This window comes from Macrotis lagotis, chromosome 1 (assembly GCF_037893015.1).
Source record: "Macrotis lagotis isolate mMagLag1 chromosome 1, bilby.v1.9.chrom.fasta, whole genome shotgun sequence".
Lineage (NCBI taxonomy): Eukaryota > Metazoa > Chordata > Mammalia > Peramelemorphia > Peramelidae > Macrotis > Macrotis lagotis.
Window position 1 is genome coordinate 656,338,781 of NC_133658.1, and position 24,247 is coordinate 656,363,027.

At 38.5% G+C, this 24,247-nt stretch overlaps 1 protein-coding gene across 15 annotated transcripts in view; it reads right to left on the reverse strand.

Moving 5' to 3' along the window:
- Nucleotides 1-24,247, reverse strand: part of SLC39A10 (solute carrier family 39 member 10) — a 136,256-nt gene that overhangs the window by 38,140 nt on the left and 73,869 nt on the right. For 3 of the 15 annotated variants that reach the window (XM_074215448.1, XM_074215449.1, XM_074215452.1), the window contains 2 exons: nucleotides 15,293-15,382; nucleotides 3,549-3,676 (listed from right to left, as the gene is read on the reverse strand). The exons of 4 other annotated variants lie outside the window; for them this stretch is intronic. In XM_074215448.1, the coding sequence (XP_074071549.1) occupies nucleotides 3,549-3,573 (25 nt within the window). In that variant the 5' untranslated portion in view covers nucleotides 3,574-3,676; nucleotides 15,293-15,382. Of the gene's footprint in view, nucleotides 1-168; nucleotides 256-3,548; nucleotides 3,677-8,315; nucleotides 8,432-15,292; nucleotides 15,383-24,247 lie in introns of those variants that run through there. 8 more of the 15 variants (XM_074215455.1, XM_074215456.1, XM_074215458.1 and 5 more) reach the window with 5 other exon arrangements.

Here is a 24,247-nt window from a genome sequence, read left to right on the forward strand (position 1 = left end):
TACACACACACACACACACACACACACACATATATATGTGTGTATATATATATATATATATATCACTACATCTTAATAATCTTCTAAGGTAGGCACTACAGGAGTTAATTCCTAATGTACTAGGAAATTAAGGATAAAAGGTTAAATGATTTGCCCATAGTCACCCACCTTTATTTAGTAAAGAGATTTTTGAACCGATGTCTTCTTCACTCCAAATTTCTATGCTGCCTCACAAAATGTTATTAAGGGTCTCAACTACAAAAGTAGATGTGACAAGAAGAAATGGATTATTAAGTATTTATGTAAAGACAAAAAATAAACCATGACCATTCAATGAAGGTGGTGGGAAAAATGAGTCAGAGGACTTTAAATGTGCATTACTACAAGAATGACAAACCACCAGAAAAAGTTGCTGAGTATCATACTCTGGTTTAATTTAGTACTTAAGGGCCAGATTTAGAGCTGGAAAAGTATGCTACAGATCATCTAGTTCACAAAATACACAAAAGTAAGGTCTAGAGATTAGGTGAAACTCATCTAATGTATACTGATGGTTAAGCAGGAAAGTAAGGATTCAAATTCAGGTCCTGATGTCACATGCAGTGCATTTTCCTAAATGGTACAGTCTAAATGAAGCTTTTGCTCTAAAGCAATAAAGGTAGAAAGAACCTTTAGCCTCAATATATATACCATCTCAATACCTCAGCTAGAAGTATTCAGGAGGTCCCACCTCTAGGATCCTGTCCTTTTATCTTCTTCTTGATTTCTCCAACCTCCCACAAAGCTAAGTCAAGCTCTTCCCTCTGAGTGGGTGTTCTCAAAGAATGGTCTGGAGAAGCCACTGGTCCATTCAGGAGCCTGAGAGGTCAAAACTATTTTCATGATAATACTAAGCATTTTAAGTTCTAATATGACAGATTATGAATAGATATAACCAATATAAACAAAAACTCTTTGCAGTGGGGTTAAGGAAGTCCTCAGTTTTTAAGAGTGTAAAAGGGTTCCTCAGAATAAAAATTTGAGAACCACTGCAACATTACTACCTATTCCAGCTGTTGAATAGAGATTCAATGTTTAAGCTACTGGTTTTTACACTTCCCTAATGAACTCGTGAAGATACCAAGAAGTCTTTTGGCAGCGTTACCCAAGAATCAAAGGCTAAACAAGTTTCTGAAGTTCTGACATTTCAAAAATTATCTTTAAGCCTTAATGTTTTTTATACAATGGCTAAAGGATGGCTCCTTATCATCATGTACCACTGTATAATAATCATCATCATCCAAAAACTGGTACTAAAGTACTTCCATCAAAAACAAACCAAAAAAAGACATGACTTTAGTCCAATTGTCTCCATGCTCTCAATGTTTAACTTTGAAAATTTGGGTTGTCTTATGGTCTCTTCTCATTGAAGTGCCTAAATAATTAATTAGACCATAAATGGCAAGGGAGAGGAACAGAAGACTAAAAGGAATAGAGAGGACATAATATAAACAGGGATGGGGTAGTTAGGTGGTGTAGTGGATAAAGCAATGGCCCAAGAGTCAGAAGAACCTTAGTTCAAATCCATCCTCACACACTTTTAATAATTGCCTAGTTGTATGACCTTGGGCAAGTCACTTAACCCCATTGCCTTGCAAAAAGCAAAACAAACAAGCAAACAAACAAAAAACTGGGATAACCCTGATTCTTCAGGGAGAACTTGAGTCCCCCCCCCCCCCCCAGTATCCCTCAGAGTTCACTTAGGGCTATACCAGTGGCTCTAATCAATAAACAAAGACAAAGTTAACTTTGAGAGTCAACTAGACTCCTGGCCAATGTTCATATTATACTACCAAAATTACGTTAGAATTCTTCCTGTTAATTGATTAAATGCTTCTGGGAATCATTCATAAGGAGATATGCTGGAATATCTGTTGTACCAAATCAAAATCTATGAATAAATTTAATAAAATGAAAATCTGTCTAATTCCTGCACCATGGTCAATGTCAAAACTTATTGCATTATTTAAACACAGGATCTTGCCTCAGGGTCAGAATTGAGTATACTAAACAGTTCGGAATGCACAGTAGTAAATGTAGCAGCAGAAAGTCCAAAAGATCTTTATTTATTTAAATCATAGCAAGTTATTTTTCTGAATTTGTTTCAAGCTTGCTCAATTATTAGGTTTTCTGCATAAAACTGAATCTAGAATTTATTCCTTTTAAATCTGGATTCCCATTAATTGAAGTTTTACTGTATATGACAAAAATAAAAGCTATATTCCTGAAGGAAGAGGGGACGTCACCACCGTAAGCAAATTCAAAGGGAAAAATTTTTTTTAAGGGGAATAGAGTAGTTAGGGGTGAGAATGATTCCCACCCCCAACTATCATCAAGATGAAAATTCAGCAAATGGGTGACATTATGAAAACCTGAACAAAGACTATAATCACACTAACAATATAGTTTAATAAAACATTATAAGAATGGAAAATTTAGGGAAGGCACAGAGTGACATAATTATATGTAAAGTTTTATTAGCACCAAAACAAATGTTTGGTCTTCTAGTTGAAGTAGCTTAAGAGCAGATATTCTGCCCCACACATTTTCTAACACCCCATGCTTACAAGAGTCAAAAAATTTTTTAAATGTAAATCTCCATATCAGAAACAGAGGTTTAATAAAGGTTTAATAATAAAACTTGGGAATCAAATACATTAAGTGGTATACACCAAATCAAAAATATTTGTTCAAATACTTTTTTAGTATTCCTAAAATGGATTAAGATTGAATAAAGATTTTTAACAATTGGTTTCTTAAATTCCCTTCCACTGAAATATATCATAGCATAAGTATATCCATATTAAATGCCTACATCTAATTCTGCAAACTAATTTACATATTGAAGTGATTAATTCAATAAGCACAAAATGCATTACTTCTGAAGTTTAGTATCTTTCTATCTAAGGCCTATTCTGACTTTCATATTAGCAAAGTCATTCCCAGCTTCTTGGGGAGAACTACTTCTTCAAAGAGATAAAGACAGTGGACCAGATAACTCTAAGATCCCCTAAACCACTGCACAAAGTCATAATTAGAATTTTCCTTAAATATTTCACATACAGAAGATTTAAGTACATTAAAGGTTTTCCTCATATCTGACAAGAAGCATAAACATAATTTCCCATTAAGCTGAAAAAAATATTTTAAGAAATTACATGAGTTATCTAGTCATACATCTTGAGATGGGACTTTGAATTCAGTCTGACTTCTACACTATTATGCTTTTCAGAGATCATTTAGTTACTGTTCTCTCCTTCAGTCCATATAGAAGAGATATCCTACCCTTACTTGGGGATGCTCTGCCCAAAGAAATTTTTCTTTCACTCTGGTTGACATGGTCAACAATTAGTCCCAGTACAAGTCCATGGTATTTGGGTCTTGATTGCTCAGAGTGAATGTAAATAGCCAGAAACACTGAAGGTCTTTTTTCCCCTTCCAGACTGGGTTTTTTTTTGGGGGGGGGGGCTGGGGGTGTCAAGGTGAAAAGAGATTATTTCTTTTCTTACCTAGTCTTAATCTCTGAACGTACATTGATTGCGTCAAACTGAGACCAAGGAAAGACCTTATCTTAAAAAGACTTGGTAACCATCTTCAATTATCCTGATCTGTACCTTGCCACTAGATGCAGTTAGTTCTGGAAGAAAAAGCAAGATTGTATTTCCAAGTCATGGCATCACCTTCCTGATCGCAGTCCTCTTCCAGAAGGAAGGACAAACAACAAAAATTACCTTATTTCTATTTATGTTAATGTTTTCTAAATGTTAGCATTATTTGTGGCTTTTCTATATTCTTACTATACAGAACTGTAAGAGACCTTAAGATCATCCACCCCTGCTTCCTAACCTTGATCTCTAAAAACCAGATGTTCCCTCAATATGAATTGTTTAGGAAACTATCATTTAAGATTTCTCGAAACTGCTCAAGAACACTTTGACAGTTCTAGCAAAACATCTAGATAGATAGATAGATAGACAGACAGATAGATACACACACACTATGTTAAGTATTGTGGTTAAGTGCTAGGGATACAAAGAGGCAAGAAAGTCATCATGCTCAAATTTACAATCTAATGGAGAATATGCACAGACATATACAGATCAAGTTATACAGAGAACAGAGAGCAATTAACTGAGAGAAGGCCCTAGAGTCAAGAATGATTAAGGACATCTTCCAGTAAGAAAAGGATTTTAAATGAGACTTAAGGAGGTCAGGGAGGTGAGTGGAGGGAAAGCATTCTAAACATATAGGTCAGAGAAAATGCCAGGAGACATGGGAGTATCCCCTTCAAGCACCTGCCAGGAGGATAGCATTACTGGATCTAGGAGTAGGTAACAGACATAAAGACTGGAAAGGCAGAAGGGAATAAGTTAGAAAGGGTAAAAATGTCAAATAGCATTTTGTATTTGATCCCAGAGATAACAGGGAACAACTTGAATTTCATGGAGGTGAGTGACATGATCATTAGCTGAATTTTAGGAAAATCACTTTTAGTGGCTGGTGGAAGAGGTATACCGGCAGACCTATTAATACGTTATTCCAACACTCCAGGTGTGAGTGAGAAGTTGCACTAGAGTAGTGGCAAAACTTCACAGAATCTGTTAGAAAGGACATGCAGCTAGGCTAATCCACACATGAATAACGATCCCTTCTACAATATAATCCAAAGAGTAGTAGCTTGTGGACTAATAATGCGGGAAAAGTCATGTGCCTCTAAGATGTCCATTTTGTTTAGTTAAAAACAATTTCCTTACATGTTTTTATACATTTTTCTGGACTATTCCTAGCAAATAGACTTGTGTTCTCCAAGTTCACTTAGAGTCTCATAAAAAGATGAAACTGATCGATGATATTTAGTGAAAATAAAGAAACTATAATATCTTGTGTTCAACCTGTTTCCAGATGTAATTTCAAAAAAAAGAGATCTGGAACATTTTAGTCAATAGCTGTATCATTGGATGAAGTACTCAACCTTCCAAAGAGACCAGTAAATGTAAAACTCATTTGCTTTGTGTAAGTTTTAGCATATTTGGAGACAAGTTTGGCTCAAACACTTCAGATAACATGGATACATTTCAGATTTTTAAAATTTCCTATTATAGAAGTTACTTCTAGATTTTTTAAAAGTACCTTATTTTTCATTCACATTTAATAGAAAGTACAAGTTTAATTTTATTGTTAATTCCATTCACTTATTTTAGTTGAAATTTTCAATTACTTATTAATTCAGGAATGGTAGTTTTCATCTGCAAGATATCAGCTCAGTTGCTGCATGCAACCTTGATTTTAAACTTCTACAATTGTATCAAAGTTACCTACTTAATAGTTTATACCAACAAACTATACCTTAAAAATAAAACACCATTAGAGTTTTATCATTTCACATTTTTATTTTCCAATAAGGATAAACAAAAGAAAAAAAAGTCAAAATACTAACCAAGGAAGCAAGAATTATACAATCCAATTATTCAGTGGAAAGAGGGTCTCAAAACAAATTACATAATCAAGTATTCTCTTTTGTAGACACTCTTCCCTCCATGTTCTTTTTAACATTCATGTATTTTGTGTGCCCTATCCCTCAAAAGTATTTACTAATAGACTAATAAAAGAGCCAAACACATGCTGAGCTTGACCTCATGAGCAATGCTTTAGACAAATGATAGAAATAATTAAAACTTGCACTTTGAGTAAAGTATATTTAAAGAAAACTAGGCAATTCAATGTAAGATGCAGTAAATGAACGCCAGGGGGCACCACTATGCTGTTGGGAGCCAGTCAAGTTTCAATTAGTCAATATTCCGTGTAGACTTTTCTACAAATGGTTATTATGTGTCCAGGATGTTTCCTCAGTAAAGGTCACAGCAGGAAAGACAGACCCGGACTACCTTCTGTGGCTATCAATCAGCTAAGCAAGGTCCCCGCCCTGCCATCTGCTTTTTAAGTCTAGTCTATCTTCTTGCCTTGTTCTTTTTCTTAAGACTGGCCATTTGGGCTAACTTGGACCAGTAACATTCAGCCTCTCTCTTCAAAACAAATTTCAAAATCTCCCATTCATGAACCTTGCTTTCTGATTAGCAATCTTCTTTGAAGGAAGAAGAGACATGAAATTTTTATTTCAACCAGTATTTACTAAAAACCCACAATGTGTTCAAGCATACTGGTCCTAAATTTAGGGCTTTTTCCTTTTAAAAATTAATTTCAGGGGCTGCTAGGTAGTGCAGTGGATAAATATTCTAAAAATGATATTCAGAAATGAAATAAACTCTGAGTGAAACCATCTAGGTATCTTCGATGTCCAAGTCAAGCAGAAATAACCAGTATGAAATGGCTACCTTTGAAAGGCCCAATATTACAAGAGAACAATAGGTGCAAATCTGTGGGCATTCAAACCAGGGAGGGAACAGTGAAGGAAGGAATCAAGAGACAAAAGAAGGGGAAATATAACTGTACAAAGATAAGTAAACATTGAATCAGATTTGCTGTGGTGGAACCATCATATTAATAGAACAATACTACACTGAAGTATGTCCAATACAAAGTATACAATCACTTTCTGCTAAAGTGTTGCTACATCAGTATTAGTAAAAACATTCGAAGAGGCTCGATTTTATTCCTGCTCTTTGATTCAGGCTATGAAGGAAGGAAACACATAATTGCAAAAACATCTTCTAATGCAGGCAGCACACTGGACAAATTAAGTACACAGTGTTAAAAGACAATAGTTTTTTAAGGGACAATATGCCAAGCATCGGGCTGTTTCTATTCTAAAAAAAAAATCCAGCAAATTCTAGAACCGGAAAAATTATCCCATCATAAATTCCCAATAAAGACCATAAGCTATGATGAAATTTGTAAAAATCAAGACTTCAGGGTGTAGACACCTGGATTTTTACTTTCAATTTATACTGCCACATTTAACCAATTTGAAACTGGATTCTCACCAAAAGTGTGCTTTTGTATTTAAGGTGGGATGTATACTTAGGCAATTCCAGGAATTTATAAATACAAAGACAAGCAAATAAATTATTTTAAAACGTAAACTCTTTAAGGTTCTCTTTGCCTTAGGGTTCTCAGGCTTCCAGAGACAAACCTATCAACAATGAAGTCTTAGTGGACACAAGGTTAATCCTCGCTCCCCAAAAATTACATCTGAAAAATCCAAACACGTTTAGTAAATTCTTTAGAGGTTGGGCTCTTCGGAGTCCGCTTTCATGGGCGTGCAAGTTCCGAGGGGCTAAGGCTGGTGCGGCCACATTTCCGTCCCCTCCCCCTCAACACGGCCAAAGTGCGGGCAGGCCCCGGGGAGGCCAGGCGGGCCCGGGGAGGCCAGGCGGGCCCGGGGAGGCCGGGGGGGGCCCGGGGAGGCCAGGGGGGCCCGGGGAGGCCAGGCGGGCCCGGGGAGGCCAGGGGGGGCCCGGGGAGGCCAGGCGGGCCCGGGGAGGCCAGGCGGGCCCGGGCCGGGGGCGCTCGGGGCGCGGCCCAAGGCCAAGGCTTCGGCTCCGCCGGGCCGCCCCGGGCCGCCGGGCCCCACGCGGGCCGCAGGCTGGCAGCGCCCGCGCGCCACGCGCCCCCGGCCCGGCCCGGGCCCCTCCGAGCCCAGCCCGGGGGGCGGGGCCGGCCGGGCCCCCGGCCCCGGGGAGGCGGAGGGAGGGTCCGCGCCGCCCCTCCCTCCCAGCCCCCGCCCGGCCCCGGCGCCTCCGGCCTCCCGAACAAAGCGAGGCGGCCACGCCGCGGGGCGCCCCTCCCCCGGGCCCCCCAACCGCCTCCCCCATGCGTCCCCCCTCGGGATGGGGCCCCAGAAACAAAGGGCCGGGGCCCTGCGGGGCCCTGCGGCCGTTACCCCCGCACCCATCTTGGGCCGGTAACAGAGGGTCCGCCGCCCCGGCCGGGCTTTAAAGCGGCGGCGGGGGCCGCGTGGACCCCGCGACCACCCCGCCCTCCCCCACGCCGCTCCCGGCGCCCCTCCCCCGGCTCGGCCGCGGGGAGCAGCCCGGGCCCCGGGGCCCCGCCGGCGGGGAACGGCCGCCCCGAGCCCCCGGGCCCCCGAGCGCACGCCGCCCGCGCCCGCGCCGCCGCCGCCGCCGCGGCTCCAGCAGCTGGGGCGGGCGGGGGGCAGCCGCAGCCCGGCCCCGGCCCCCGGCCCCCCGGGGCCCCGCCGCGGAGCCCCGCTTCTGCCGCCGCCTCCGCCCCCCGCGGCCCCGGGACCAGCGGGCTCCGCCGCGGATGGGGCCGGTTCTGGGGGAGGGAATGTAAACAAATCGGGGTTTTATAGTTACCTCACACTCGAGTGCCGTGTGCATCTCCTCTCCGCTCGGTACCAAAGCCCGGCTGCACCAAAGAGCGTATTCATCAAGGCCAGCTGCGCTAGCTGCGTCGAGGCGGCATGCCCGCCCCACGCTCGGCTACGCTGCCGGCGTACGAGGCCCCGCTCGATGCCCCGCGCAGCCGCAGGCCCGCTCCCCGGCGCAGGCTACGCTCCCGGCGTACGGAGCTCTCCGCCGGCTGCGCACCGCCGCCCCTCGCTCGGGCAGTCTCCGCTCGGAGGCGGAGCCGCGGGGACAGCCGCCTCTACGCCAAGTGCGCAGCCCACGCTCCGCGCTCCTCCCGATCCGAGGCAGGCAGTGCCCCCGAGAGGCCGGCGGCGGGAGGAGGGCGGCTGCGACGCATGCGCAGCACGCTGCGCCGCTGGGCACATGGCGAAGAGGCCGCCGCCCGCCGCCCGCCGCCCGCCGCCGGCCTTCTCCCCCCTCCGGCTCCTACCCGAGCCTAAGGGAAGGCGGCAGGCCCAGCAGAGGCAGCGGCCTCGCCCGGGAGCTGTGGGGCAGGAGCAGCAAGCTGTGGCAGTGCATAGGTATAACTGGCAGATTTTGCTATGATGGTCATCATTAATGACTATGGTAAGGGGCGGGCCCTGGTGTCAGGAGGACCTGAGTTCAAATCCGACCTCAGACACTTAATAATTCCCTAGCCGTGTGGCCTTGGGCAAGCCACTTAACCCCATTACCTAGCAAAAAAAACAAAACCAAAACCAAAACCTTTAAAAAAAAAAGTCTAATAATCATGCTAAGAGCATTCCCCCCCCAAATAAAGGGTCTTCCCGGGGAACATCAAAGGACTCGAGTTCAAATTCTTTGTAGTGCCTGTGTGAGCTTGAAGGACCTACTCTACTTGCTAGGATTCAATTTATCTGTAAAATGGTAAGAATTGGATTAACCTCTCCGTTCAACTTCCTCCAGGAAAACGGAAGACACAGCCCTACAACCCATCCAAAAATCATTTATTTCACACTTACTATTAGGAATAAAAAAAAAATGCAAAAGTGTGCCAGTCCCTGTCTTCACATAGCCTAGGATAGATGCAAAATATTCAAAGTGAGGAGAAACTAAGAGGAGGGGATTTCCTACTCCATAAAAATCCCCTTAAGGTTTCAGGTATTTGAAATTAACTTTGAAGGAAAATAAGTGTTCCAAGAAGAAAAGAGAAAGAGGGAGAAATATGGAGCCAGATTGCACTGAGGTGGGAAGATGGAATGTTTTAGGTGAGTTTAAATGGAGTGCTGGACCTGGATTCCAGTTTTGTTACCTCGGGCAAATCATTTAACTTCATTCGGCCTCCCATTTTCTCTAGTGAAATTGATGTGCAGTGAGAATCAAAAGAGATAAAGCTTTCCAAGCCTTAAAGTTGTTTTGTAAATATTGGTTATTGTGTCCAGGAGGAGGAGAAGAAAAGGGAAAGATATATAGACTTTAGGTTGTGAAGTAATTTAAATGCTCTTAACATTTAATCCTAGAGATAAGGGACAGTCCCTGGAAATTCCATGGGCTTAGTAACATCACTTTTTGTCAGTTATGCAGGAAATGATGGTTGAAGGGTGAATTGGATTCAGGGAGAATATTTAAGAGGCTAGAGGTAATGAGGGTCTGAACTAATGGTTGTAGTGTGAGTAGAAGACAGATGCAGGAGGTGGTAACCACAGTAGCTCCACCAGGGACCTCTGCCTAGCTCCTCATGGACTCTGCTTCTGCTCCAGTCCTGCCGCTTAGTTTACTGGGCCTTAATAGGACTTGTTTATTCATGTCTCCAATCCTGTGTATATACCACACCCACTGGAAGCATTCTTTCTGCCTCTTTCTACCTTCAAAAAGCTGGCTCTGTAGTCCTTAATTCATGATTCCCCAGGCAGAGTCTACTTTGTTCAATTACGTATGCTACGTAATATATACGTAATACATATCTGCACTCATCTGTGTTACTTTCTCATATCTATGTGTTTGTTCTGTATCCAGTTCTTTCCCTGATTTTTAAGTTGTTATATCATAGGCTTCTTTTGTATACCTACATAAGGAATATATTGTGACACTTCATGAGACATGACTGACTTTTCAACATTTACCATTTCATCTTTTTCTTCTACAGTTAAATTCAAGCTTTTCTCATTTACTTCTGCCTTCCTGTCAAGTGAGGGGGTCCAACTCAATAGTCTTTAAAGTCCCTTTCAGCTCTAAATCTAAGGTCCTGTCATCCTATTTTACATCAATTTTCTTTATAGCATTCAACAATGTCAAAATTCAGTTCAAGAATTTGAAACTAATTTGTACAAGGAACCACTACATTTGAGGCAGCATAGGCTGGTTGATAGGGGAGCCCTTTGAAAACCAAAAATACCTGACTTCTTAAGAAAGCTAATAAAAAAAGAGGAAAGATCCATATGTACAAAAAATATTTATAGAAGCTCTTTATATTGCAGCAAAGGGGTACCCCTTAGTTGGGGAATGGATGAACAAATTGTGGCATTTTTTTTCCATGAAAACTGATGAAAGAGAGTAATTTCAGGAAAACCCTGACGATTTATGTGCATTAATAAAGAATGAAGCAAAAGAAGCAGAAGAATAATTGATACAGTAACAACAGCATTGTAAAATAAAACAACTCTGAAAAGACTTAAGAAATCTGATTGATACAATGATCAACCATATCTCCAGAACAAAGTGCCTTGCTGTGGGTCAGGCAAATTTCCAATATGAGATTTGAACCCAGATCTTCCTAACTCCAAGTCCAGTGTCCTATCCACCAATCCACAATACCTCTCCCACTGATTTAAAAAATCCCTTGAAGGTAGGAACAAAACTTAATGTTTCTTTATACTCATCTTTTTATGTAGCTCATACTTTGACAGTACATGTATGATAGCTAAACTATTTTCTGAATCAATTGAGTTAAAAGCTATTCTTACTTCTGTCTTACTGACATGGAAAATAACATAAAAAGAATGCTTACTCAAAGCCATCCATTGGTCTTTGGGACAATCATATATAAAACCAATTTATTAGAAATTAAATTTCCAAATTTTAGCAGTCTTCTGATATAGCTAAATGAATGAACTTTTCATGCAACTTTTATGCACCAAGAACTATGCTAAATGTTAGGGATACAAATAGATAATGTCCCTATTCCCAAGGAATTTCTACTCCAATGAGAAAACAATAATTAAAAGAAAGCTTAACTGCAGTCAGCAAGACCTGGGGTCCTTAGGTTAAATCACTGGATTAAAGTGCCAGGGGTCAGGAGGCCAGAGGCAGGGTAGGTGGGCAAGGTCTGGAAGCCTTAAGTGTTCTTATGAGACATGCAGATGAGAAGATCTGGTGGTCTTGCATCTCACCCAAAGGAATAGAGTTGGTGAATACCACCCTATCTAAGAGCAGTTAATAGAAACATCACTTCAGAGAGAGAATATGGTAAAAGAGAGAAAGGGTGGTAAGATTAGACAATACTGGACAGTGATGAGACACCTAGACATTCACTGTATAAGCTAGACCAGGAGTTCTTAATCATACATGTGTCATGACCCTCCTTGCACAATCTGGTGATATCTGTGGACTCCTCAGGATAAATGTTTTCCAGTGCATAAAATGCATAAAGGAAATCAATTATGTTGAAATATAGCTATTAAAATATTTTTCAAAAACAAGCTCACTGACCTAATATTAAGAACCTCTGATCTAGGATTCAATTAGCCTCTTTCTTCTTAGTTTCCTCATCTATAAAAGGACCATCACAAAGATCCCTTCCATCTTTAATTTTCTATGATTGTAATTGCATGTACAATTGCTTCAAATCTTCCACACATGTTGTCTATGTAAGAACTGCTTAAATTTAAATTATTTTCCATATATTTAAATTTTGCTTGCTGTAAGGTTACTTCTATATGAAGTGATATGTGAATTCAGAATCTGAGGGAATTATAAAGAACTATTTAACATATGTAGTAGGGAATTAGTACCATGACTTCATTCCTGGGTCCTTTCCTGTGAAGGAGACAGGATATGACTAAGAGAAGTGACTGTTATAGAGACCTGCTATTTTCTTAAGTACAAGAGGAGTTTTTAAAATCTGTACTGAAGTACAAAATAAATAATAATCATTCACAAAGAACTGAGTACATTTTATTAAAAGTTACATCAGGAATTTCACACTGCTCATCAGCAATATTCCTGTTTTTAAAAAAATCATATAGTTTAAAAGTAATTGTTTGTATTCTTAGGCAAGTAGCATTGACAGAGAGAGAAATGAAGACATGAATATTCCCTTAAGAGGAAAAAACTTCTTATATCCACCTTCAATTAAAATTCCAAATTTAGATAGCCAAGAAAATGTTTCCTAAAACCATAACTAGGGAGGAGCCAGAAATTTAGAGGTCAGCATAGTCTATAGAGTTTAAGGCATCTCTGAGCAAAATCAATCAATTGAATGAAAAAAGCTATAGGAATAATTTATAACATTTACATAATACTAACTATGTGTCAGTCACAGTTATTATCTCATTTAATCCTTACAACAACTCTAGGAATTCAACTTGACTATCTCCATTTGACAGACAAGGAAACTAAGGCAAAGCAAGGTTAAGGATTTGCCAAGAAAGTATCTGAGGCCAAATATGAACACAGATCTTCTTGACTCTAGGCCTAATACTCCATCTGCTGTATCACCTAGCTGCCTGCAAGAAATTTTAGGAGATGGCTCAAAGACCTTACCCAAATTGCTAGAGCACCTCTAATTATTTTCTTGGCTCTTGCTGAGGCCTCAAAAATTGAAATTACTAGTGTACTTTTGCCCATATAAGAAGATTATAAAACATGATTATAATGGAGATCCGGTAGCTGGGACTTTCATAGTTTGTAGGGATTCTTTAGACTCAACAGGGGCAGGGAATCTCCTATTTGCGGGCCCTTTTGGTCTGGTGTTGCCAAGGTACCTGAAATTCAATAAATCCATGATCTTAGCGTTGAATTAATTAAATGTTTGATCAAATAAAACCCTTGAATGATGTTATAAGTATCCAGTTACCCTTGGCAGAAAAAAGGTTCCCCATCCTTGCTTTAGAGCAACTCAGTGATCAAACTGAAAGCATTGTAAAAATATCCCCAGTTCTCCCATGAGTGATAATATATGTATGTATGTAACAGAAACAAGAATTTATGTGCTTCAGGGAAAGGGTTTATGAAATTAGTTAGATTGGTGTTTAGGGGCAGTTAGCTGGCACAAGGGATACTAGAGTCAGGAGGACCAGAGTTCAAAAGTGACACCCCACACTTAATAATTACCTAGCTATAATTGGGCAAGTCACTTAAACTCATTGCTTTGCAAAAACAAACAAAAAAAGATTGGTATTTATATTTGTCAGATATTTATTTATAATCATCTTTTTCCTATTAGCTCTCTGCAGCATTATGTTGTGTTATGTCCTTCTGCTGCACTAAATAAAAACAGACTGATCATCCATGTGTCATGGCTCTCCTTGCACAATCTGGTGATATCTAAAAGAGACTAAATAGTCATATGTAATGGAAAGGATATAGAGTTTGGCATCAGAGGACCTGGATTCAAATTCTTATTATGACACTTGAAACCTATGTGACCTTGGGCAAGTCAGTTTCCTCAACTATGAAATGAAAAGATTGGAGCAGATAAATGTTGACCCCTGAAGATCCTTCCAGCTTCAAATCTATTTCTATCAATGCATGAATTAGGCAACTATCTATGAGGCATAATAAAGGGGCATTTTGGAGGCTTCTGTCTCATAAGAACACTGATATTTTATACTGAATTGTAGATTTGAGTTTAAGTCTCAGTAATGTCACTTACCACCTGTGTAAGCCTTGGTAAAGTAATTCACTTAATCTGTTGGGGCCTCAGTTTCATCAGTTGGAATGTGAAGAAGTTGAACTAGATGTCCTAATTCTAAAATTATCATCCTATGACCTGCCATAATAATACCTAAAATGCTACATTTTGAGCTTGATAGAATCATATTGACTCTGGTGCCTCCCCTTGACCCATTGAATCAAATAAACTGTGCCTGACATTCTTCCCAAATCTTGCTCCAAATCTTACTCCTTTCTAGCCCTTTCTCACCCTGACCCTTTCATTCTCCTTCGTATTCTCCATTCCTACCAAACCAGTTCTGCCCACTTTACTCTTCATCAGTTCATACAAGTCTTTCCAGGTTTCTCTGAAAGCATTTTCTCATCATTCTTTATGACACAATAATATTACAATACCTTCACATCCTATATTTTGTTCAGCCAAATCCCAATACTGGGCACCACCTTGTTTATAGTTTTTTGCTTCAATAAAAAGTGCTGCTATATAAGTTTTTGTATATAAGTCCTACATCTCTCTTGGATGCAGTCTTCCATACTCGTGCAGTAGAAGGACTTTCAGCCACATCTCAAAAGTCCCCTAAATCAAGCTAATCTTTTACAATTAATAGCTCATCAAAAACTTTTACAAGAGTTAATTGCTATCCCTAATCCATTTAAAAGCAGTCATCCTTCTGAGGAAGAGGTAGCACATGGCCACTTTAGGTAAAAGAAGGAAACAAGGAAAAAGGGAAGGGAAAGGACAGGAAGAAGAAACTAAGGACAATTATAGATGTTTTATAAGCTCATCATTTTGCTGTCTTCCCACAGAGACCTCATGGTCTACTTAATCCAGGGGTGGGGAACCTCTGGCCCACCCCTATTAGTCTGATATTGCCAGGGCAACCAGGGGACTAAAAATTTAATAACTCTAGAAACTTTTTATTGGTGAATTAATTAAATGTTTCACCAAATGTAGCCCACAAAGGATGCTATAAATAACCAATTGATCCTTGGCAAAAAAAAAAAAGAGAGATTCCCCACCCATGAAATTTTAATCTAACCCTTTCACTTTATCGATTAATGTGACTAAAAAAACCCCCAAAAGTCATTACCTGCATAAGGTCACAAAGGTATCATTTGAGGTAACATTTGTACCCAGGTCTTCTGATCCCAGAACTAGTGTTCTTTTGACACCACCCTGCCTTTAGGATAAGGAAAGAATTTGATGTCATAATAAAAATACTTGAATAATATATAAACAATTTTGTTTTATTTCATATGAGATTTTTGCCTTAGCTTCTAGCTCACTACATTTCCACAGTTGTATACATTGTAACATTAATTAGCAAATCTGTTATTCATTTGTTGATTGATCTCCCTAACTAGACCTACTCAAGTTCATTATTGTAAACAAGAGACAGAGTGCTAGAAGATAAAGAACTAGGGTTAGAGTCAGGAGAAAAACTGGGTTTAAATCCTACCTCTAACACTGAGCAAATTGTTTAATACTTAAATGCTTAGAATACTTCTTCTTCTTTTTTTTTTTTTTTAGGTTTTTGCAAGGCAAATGGGATTAAGTGGCTTGCCCAAGGCCACATGGCTAGGTAATTTTTAAGTGTCTGAGGATGAATTTGAACTCAGGTACTCCTGACTCCAGGAGAAAGCTAACGCTTTCTCCACTTCCGCACCTAGCCACCCCTAGAATACTTCTTTAACTGTGGTATATGTATGTCATGGAACACTATTGTTCTATTAGAAACCAGGAGGGATGGGAATTCAGGGAAGCCTGGAGGGATTTGCATGAACTGATGCTGAGTTAGATGAGCAGAACCAGAAAAACACTGTACACCCTAACAGCAACATGGGGGCGATGATCTATCTTGATGGACTCGCTCATTCCATCAGTGCAACAATCATGGACAATTTGGGGCTGTCTGCGATGGAGAATACCATCTGTATCCAGAGCAAGTACTGTGGAGTTTGAACAAAGACCAAGGAGTATTACCTTTAATTTAGGAAAAAACTTTTATCTTATTGTCTGATCTTGCTATTTCTTAAACTTTATGTTTCTTAAGGATATGATTTCTCTCTCATCACATTCAATTTGGATCAATGTATACCATGGAAACAATGTAAAGAATGGCAAATTGCCTTCTGTGGGGGTGGGGGGAAGGAAGTAAGATTAAGTGAAAAATTGTAAAACTCAAAATAAATAAAATCTTTATAATTAAAAAAATACTTCTTTAAGACATATCCACTGTGTTTTAAATAGTTGTAATCCAGGCTCAACAGATAAGAGAGCTAACCTGGAGTCAGGAAGACCTGAGTTCAGATGTGACCTCAGAGACTTGCTAGCTGTGTAACCCCAGGCAAAGGCACTTAACTGTTTGCCTCAGTTGAGCTAGAGAAGAAAATGGCAAACCACCTCAGCATTTTTGCCAAAAAAAACCCCAAATGGGGTCATGAAGAGTCAGACACGACAGAAAAATAATCTACATTATAAAAAGAACTTCCCACACTAATTTTCTAAATCACAGGATCACAGATCCTCCACATTCAGTAGTAATTATAAATCTTGCAAAAGTAACTGTTCAGATAAAGATAACGTATGCATATAATTTAAAAAAGGAAGATATGCAAATATAATAGTTTTCTGTCACAAATCTTTAAAGAATTATGGGATGATAATTATAGAATCATTTGATTTGAGAGTTGGAAAGGACCTTAGGACCTATCAAAGTTAATAATTTTTACAGCCTGTGTTACTGACCAAAGTCTACATTCTCAATCTGTAATTGAGGATTATGAGTTTGGAATTTCTATCTCTCTTATTGTTAATTGTTCTAACAAACACTGGAAGACAGATGAGTTCTTAGAATTTGGGAAACCTGGCTTGTTGTCTTTCTGAGAACCACTTAAATATTAATAATTGTTAAATATTAAATCAGATATGAGATATCTTCTTTATGCAATATATATGTGATATATTTGCAAGCAAATGTGTAATTTGATTCACTAGCTGACAGAAGCTTTAATGAGCCTCTTGTTCTTTTAATGTATAAATGTACTAATGTATTAATATTCCTCTTTCAGTTCAAGATGGTCATCTTGGATAAAGGGCCTTTACCTATAGGTTTACAGTAAATCTTAGAGAATAAAAGTACATGTCTAACCTATATTTTCTGTCATTTTCTTTTAATTCTAAATTGGTTTACAGATTAATGTAATCCAATCCTGTTCATTTTGTAAAAACAATCCAAATATGTATTGCATCACTTTTTGTTATAACATCAACAAAACTAAAAACAAAGTGGTGCCCATCAGTTGGGGAATGATTTAACAACTGTAGCATGTCTATGTAGTGTGTCATAAGAAGTGATAAAAGGAATGATTTTAGAGAAACTTGGGAAGACTTGGTATGAACTGATGAAGAGTTAAATTGAGCAAAAGAGGAAAACACTATGTACAGAGGGAAAAAACTTATGAACTTTGATCAATTACAACTCCAGTCTTCCCCACAATGCCTCCTCACAAGTCTTCTCCCTCAGCTTCTGCAGGCTGCCTTTTCTCACTGGCGAGTTCTTCTCTAAGCCTCCATTTTGAGGAGAGATCTTGAGAGATTTTGAGGAGAGTCTTTAATCTCTGAACTGCCACCATTTCTTATCCCTTTTATGTATAGTCTTTCCTAATAGAATAAGTACTTAATTCCTCAGGACTGGAACAGTTTTTCTTCTTGCTTGAATTTGCATCTCTAAAGTTTGGCAAAATGCCTGGCACTTAAGGAAGAAGGGTTTAAAAAATGCTGGTCGATTTGTCTCCAAAAGACTATAAAGTTGAAACAAGTAATCCACTTCTAGGTGGTGAGCATATGAATCATTTCTAGACATGTACAACAAATTGATTTTGACTATTTTTTTGGGTACAAGAAAAAGTAGTATTGGAGGAGGAAGGGAAGGCAGAGTTAGTGAGCAGAGGAAGTTAAGGATATAATGATTCTCTTAAAAGGGAAGGAAAAAAGAACATTAAGGAAACATTTTTAAAATTAACAAAATCCAAAGGGAAGTTTATATGTGTGTGTGTGTGTGTTTATTTTATGCATATTTATGTTTATTTGTGTATTTTATGTATATTTATGTTTATATTCATATATTTGATTTTTGGTTTTATTATCATAATTGTCTGACTTTTTTGAATATGAATGAATCAACAAAATATCTATTAAACTTATGTACAAAGCATGGGTATGGAAATAGAAATAAATGGAACTAATGTTGATTTTCTAGTTCATGAAAAATAATTTATAACTCAATAAATCAACAAATTTTTATCTACCACTTATGTGCTAAATGCTAGGTACACAAGGGAAAAGGAAAAAATTCTGCTCTCAAAGAACTGAAATCTTAGAGAGTAATACAATACAATATGTACCCAGGTGAGTAAATACAGGATATATAAATAGTAATTTTAGAATGGGAACATTAACAACTTAGAGAATCAGAAAAGACCCTTCATTTCCAAATGTCCTAGAATAGATTAGGACTAGAATTAAATCCTGAGGGAATTTAGAATTGGAGGCTCTTCCAACTTCAAGTTTAGATAGCTTTGGAATGGATAAGATTTTCATTATGAATAAACAACAGATTGAGAATATTGAGGTATTTTATTTTTGATCATTCAAAAAGTATGATTTTTGGAAGGCAATATTTAGAGCCATTTGTTAACTGCTACAATATAGAATTTCCATTTCCTATTTCAAATACCATCCTTAAAACAAATAACATTACACCATCCGCAAATGTAATTCAAATTGAGAAGAAACAACTGTAGAAATCATTTCTAAAATAGTAGTCTGTGTCTAATCAGACAACTGGTTCATTGGAACAAGATCAAAATTAATATAAAACTAAATAGGAAGATATGGCATATGTACAGTTAATTCAACTTCAACTTGACTTATTTAAATAAGCTATTGACAAAAAAATATGAAGAGAGTAAATCAGTCCCAATGAAGTCCTTTTAAACAGTTTTACAAAAGAAAATGAAAGATTATAAACACCATGGCCTCATAAAACAGCAAAAACTTAGGGAGCGATAAAGAACTTTAACAAAATTTTGGCAAGTGAACTGACTAAATTAAATCTCTCCAGTGGTATTTAAAGATGAAAATGGGAGGACAAAAAAACAGATGGAAAAAATCTGTTAAGATTTCCATAATAAATTCTGTGGAGCTATCATATTTAGAATATAATATCATTGTTTTCAGGATGTTATTGAAGAAATAGAAATGGCATTAATGAAACAAAGATTAAAAGAGCAGATATATTGGGCAAAGTAACAACAGAGGAGGTCCATGCTAAAAACAGTGATTTTTAAAGGCAACTAGGTTTCAATTATCTATGTAGCTGATAAATGGCAGGATATAAAAATCATGGAAGGGGTGGCTAGGTGGTGTAGTGGATACAGCACCCGCCCTGGAGTCAGGAGTACCTGAGTTCAAATCTAGCCTCAGACACTTAATAATTGCCTAGCTGTGTGGCCTTGGGCAAGCCACTTAACCCCATTTGCCTTGCAAATCATTAAAAAAAATCATGGGAGAAAATCAGACTTCATTATTCTTCCCCCATACCCCAAAAAAGAGAACAAGAGAATCTTAATAGCTAGCAATATATACATATATAATATATATAATAGGTATCTTAATAAATCAATTAACAATTATTTATTAACCATCATTTTAAGAAGATATTTTATCTATATATCTCAAAAAAAGATGAAATAGATATACAGATTATGATATGAGTTGCATAGACAACTGATGGAGGTTTTTAATTAGTACACAAGAGACTTGATGGATCCAGAACTGAACAGGAAGAAAAAAATATTAACCTTTGAGGAAAACTATATATTCTCCTTTAAAAAACTAATCAATTTCAAGTGATACTATATGGTTGCAAATCATGGGACTTGGTCTTTATGTCTGCTAAATGTGTATCCATTATCTCTTGTTTTGGTATATAGCGTGAAATGTTGGTCAGAACATATTTTCTGGCAAGTACTGTCCAGGTAGAAGATAATTTAGTGCTAGGCTAAGGAGGTTGGATTTTATTAAATGGAAAATGAGTCACTGGCTAGTTTTGAGCAGGGCAGTGATGTCAGAAATTTTTGTGAATTTTACAAGGAATAGACTTGGAGACAACTTCACAGAAAGAATATAGAAATAAAAGTTTTCTTAAAACTATTAAGTAGTATCTATCTGAAACAATCAGTAAGCATTATATGTAATGATGATAAGATAGATTTCCCAATAAGATGAGACTGAAAGAAGGATGCCTATTATTATTCAATATTTTATTAGAAATGTTAGCTTTAGCAATGAGAAGAAAAAGAAATTGAAAAAATAGAATAGACAAAGAGGAAACAAAATTATCATTCTTTGTAGATGATATGATGGTATATTTAGAGAATCTTAGAGAATCCATCAAAAAATTAGTTGAAATAATTACTTTAAGCAAAGTTGCAGGATATAAAATAAAACTGCAAAAATCATAAGCATTTTTATATTATCAACAAAAGTCCTCAGCAAGAGATAGAAAGAGAAATTCCATTCAAAAGAACGATAGACACTATAAACTATTTGAGAGCCTATTTGCCAAGACAAATGCAGGAAATGAATGAACACATTACAAAAATACTTCTTGAACAAATAAAGTCAGATCTTCTAACAAAGTGGAAAAATATCAATTGCTCATGGGCAGGCTGAGCTAATATAAGAAAAATGACAATTCTACCTAAATTAAGATGGGAAACAATTTTCACAACCAGTGTTTCTGATAAAGGTCTCATTTCTCAAATATATAGAGAAATGCGTCAAATTTATAAGAATACAATTCATTCCCCAATTGATAAATGGTCAAAGGATGTGAACAAGCAATTTTCAGATGAAGAAATTAAAGCCATCTTAAAATCATATGAAAAAATGCTTTAAATCACTTTGATTAGAGAAATAAAATTAAAACAACTTTGAGATACCACATCACACTTTTCAGATTGACTAATATGACAAAAAGGGAAAATGATAAATGTTGGAGAAGATGTGGGAAAATTGAAACAGTAAGGTATTGTGGGTAGAGTTGTGAAATGATCCAAACATTCTGGAGAACAATTTAGAATTATGCCCAAAGGGCAATCAAATTGTGCATACCTTTTTATCCAGCAATACCATTACTAGGTCTATATGCCAAAGAAATCATAATAAAGGGAAAAGGACCTATATGTACAAAAATATTTATATAGAAACTTTGGTGGCAAAGAATAGAAAATTGAGGAAATGACTATCAACTGAGGAATGGCTGAACAAGTTATGGTATGTGAATGTAATGGAATATTATTGTGCTTGATGGGCAAGTGGATTTGAAAAAAAACAAAGGGGGCGGAGCCAAGATGGTGGCATAAAGGTAGCATTCCCATATAACTCCAACCCCCTAACCCCAAAAAGGCAAACAAATGAAGGCTCTAGCCAAAAACTTAGAGGGGCAGAATCCACAGAAAGGCTGAGTGATACATTTTCCCAGTCCAAGATAACTTAGAACCTCCATAGGAAAGGTGTGCTTCACCAGGACCTGGGGTGGGAAAAAAAGCAACTGCTCAGCCCAGCCCAGCTCAGCAAAGCCCAGTCCAGCCCAGAGATCACCAGCAACAGCTCGAAGGGGAGAGGAGAGAACTTTGCTGCACCTGGGTTCATGTGGAGTGAGGAGCACTGGCCTTAGAATCTGCAGTGAGAATTGGGAGAAAGCAGCAGCCTGCACCCCCAGAGAAGATAAAGGAAGTCTGCAGAGATCTCTCTGCTCTTCCTGGGGCAGGACTCTGCAGTTTGCCTACACTCAGACTCAGGGTGCAATTTGGACTTCCTTACTAAGATAGCTGGATCTGGCCTTATAGCCTCAGGGCAGAGGGCAGTGCTGTGGTCATCTACATATCAAAGCACAGGCTGGAGAGCTTAAGACCTTGGAAGAATAAAGGTCCCAGTGGAGTGCCCCCCCCAAAAAAGAAACAACCCCAAAGCCTTGGAAGTGCTGTAAATTAGCCTTGGGCTGAGGAAATGAGTAAACAACAGAAAAAGAAGGATCTGACCATAGAGAATTACTTCAGTAATATGGAAGATCAAAACACAAACTCTGAGGATGACAAAATCTAAGCTTCTGTATCCAAAACCTCCAAGAGAAATAGAAAATGGGCTCAGACTGTGGATGAGCTCAAAAAAAGACTTTGAAAAGCAATTCAGGAAGGTAGGGGAAAAATTGGGAGGAGAAATGAGAGCAATGCGGAAAAATCATGAAAACCAAATCAAAAGCTTGGTGAAAGAAATATAAAAAAATACTTAAGAAAATAATATGTTAAAAACTAGTTTAGGCCTAATGGAAAAAGCAAAACAAAATGCAAATGAGAAGAATGCCTTAAAAAGCAGAATTGGCCAGCTGGAAAAGGAGATATAAAAGCTCTCTGAAGAAAGTAACTCCTTTAAATGCAAAATGAAACTAAAGGAAGCTGATGACTTTGCAAGAAATCAGTAAGAAATAAAACTCTTAAAAAAAGCCAAAAATTAGAAGAAAATGTGAAATATCTCATTGTAAAAACAACTGACCTTGAAAACAGATCCAGAAGAAACAATTTGAAAATTATTGGACTATCTGAAAGCCACGACCAGGAAAAGAGCCTAAACTTTATTTTTCAAGAAATAATACAGCAAAATTGCCCTGAGATCCTAGAAGCTGAGGGTAAAATAGAAATTGAGAGAATTCACTGGTCACCCCCTGAAAGGGATCCCAAAAGAAAAACTTCCAGGAATATTATAACCAAATTCCAAAATTCCCAAATCAAAGAGAAAATTCTAAAAGCTGCCAGAAACAGACAATTCAACTACCGAGGCTCCATAATCAGGATTACACAGGATCTGGAAGTATCTACATTAAGGACTCGTAGGGATTGGAATATGATATTCCAGAAGGCAAAAGACCTTGGTTTACAACTGAGAATCAATTACCCAGCAAAACTGAACATCCTCTTTCAGGGGAAAAGATGGATTTTCAATGAAACAGGGGACTTTCAAACTTTCCTAAGGAGATGACCAGAGCTGAATAGAAAGTTTGATCTCCAAGTACAGGATTCTGGTGAACCATAGAGGGAGTGGAAGAGAGGGACTAACTATGAGGAACTTGATGATGTTGAACTATTTGTATTCCTGCACGGGAAGAAGATATTGATAACTCATATGAACTTTCTCATTTATAAGAGCAGTTAGAAGGAGCATATATAGACAGGACATAGGAAGGAGTGGAATATAATGGTATGATGTGGGAAAGGGATGGAATCAATGGGTGATGGGGCAAAGTACTGAAAGGAAGGAAAAGGAGATGAAGAAGCTGAGAGATTTCACATAAGAGTCAAAAAAATTTTTTTCAATGGAGGGGAGGAGGGAAGGCAAGGGGGAATAAGTGAGCTTCATTCTCATCAGAAATGGCTCAGGGAGGAAATGGCATACACACTTAATAGGGTGAGGAAGTCTGTTTTACCCTGGAGAAGTATAGGAGGAATGGGACAGGATGAGGGGAAATGGGGGAAGGGAAGGGGGGAATAGGTGATAGAAGAGAGGGAAGATCAAGGGAGAGGGTACTCAGATACAACTCTTTTGGACAGGGCCAGGATGAAAGGAGAGAAAGAATAGAATAAATGAGAGTGGGGAGAAATAGAATGGAGGTACAGCTAGTGACAGCAACTGAGGGGAAAATATTGAAGCAATTTCTCTGGTGGATTTATGATAAAGAAAGCAACTCACCCCAGAGATGGAGCCATTGGAATCTGAACACAGAATGAAGTACAATTTTTTTCTCTCTCTCTATTCTTGAGGTTTCCCCGTCTTCTTGGGCGTGGAGGGGGTTTATGTTTATTCTTATGTTTACACTTATAACATTCAATTTACATCAATGTATGGCATGGAAACAATGTAGAGACTGTCAAACAGCCTTGGGGGAGAGGGAAGGGAGGAGGGGAGAAAATTGTAGAATTCAGAG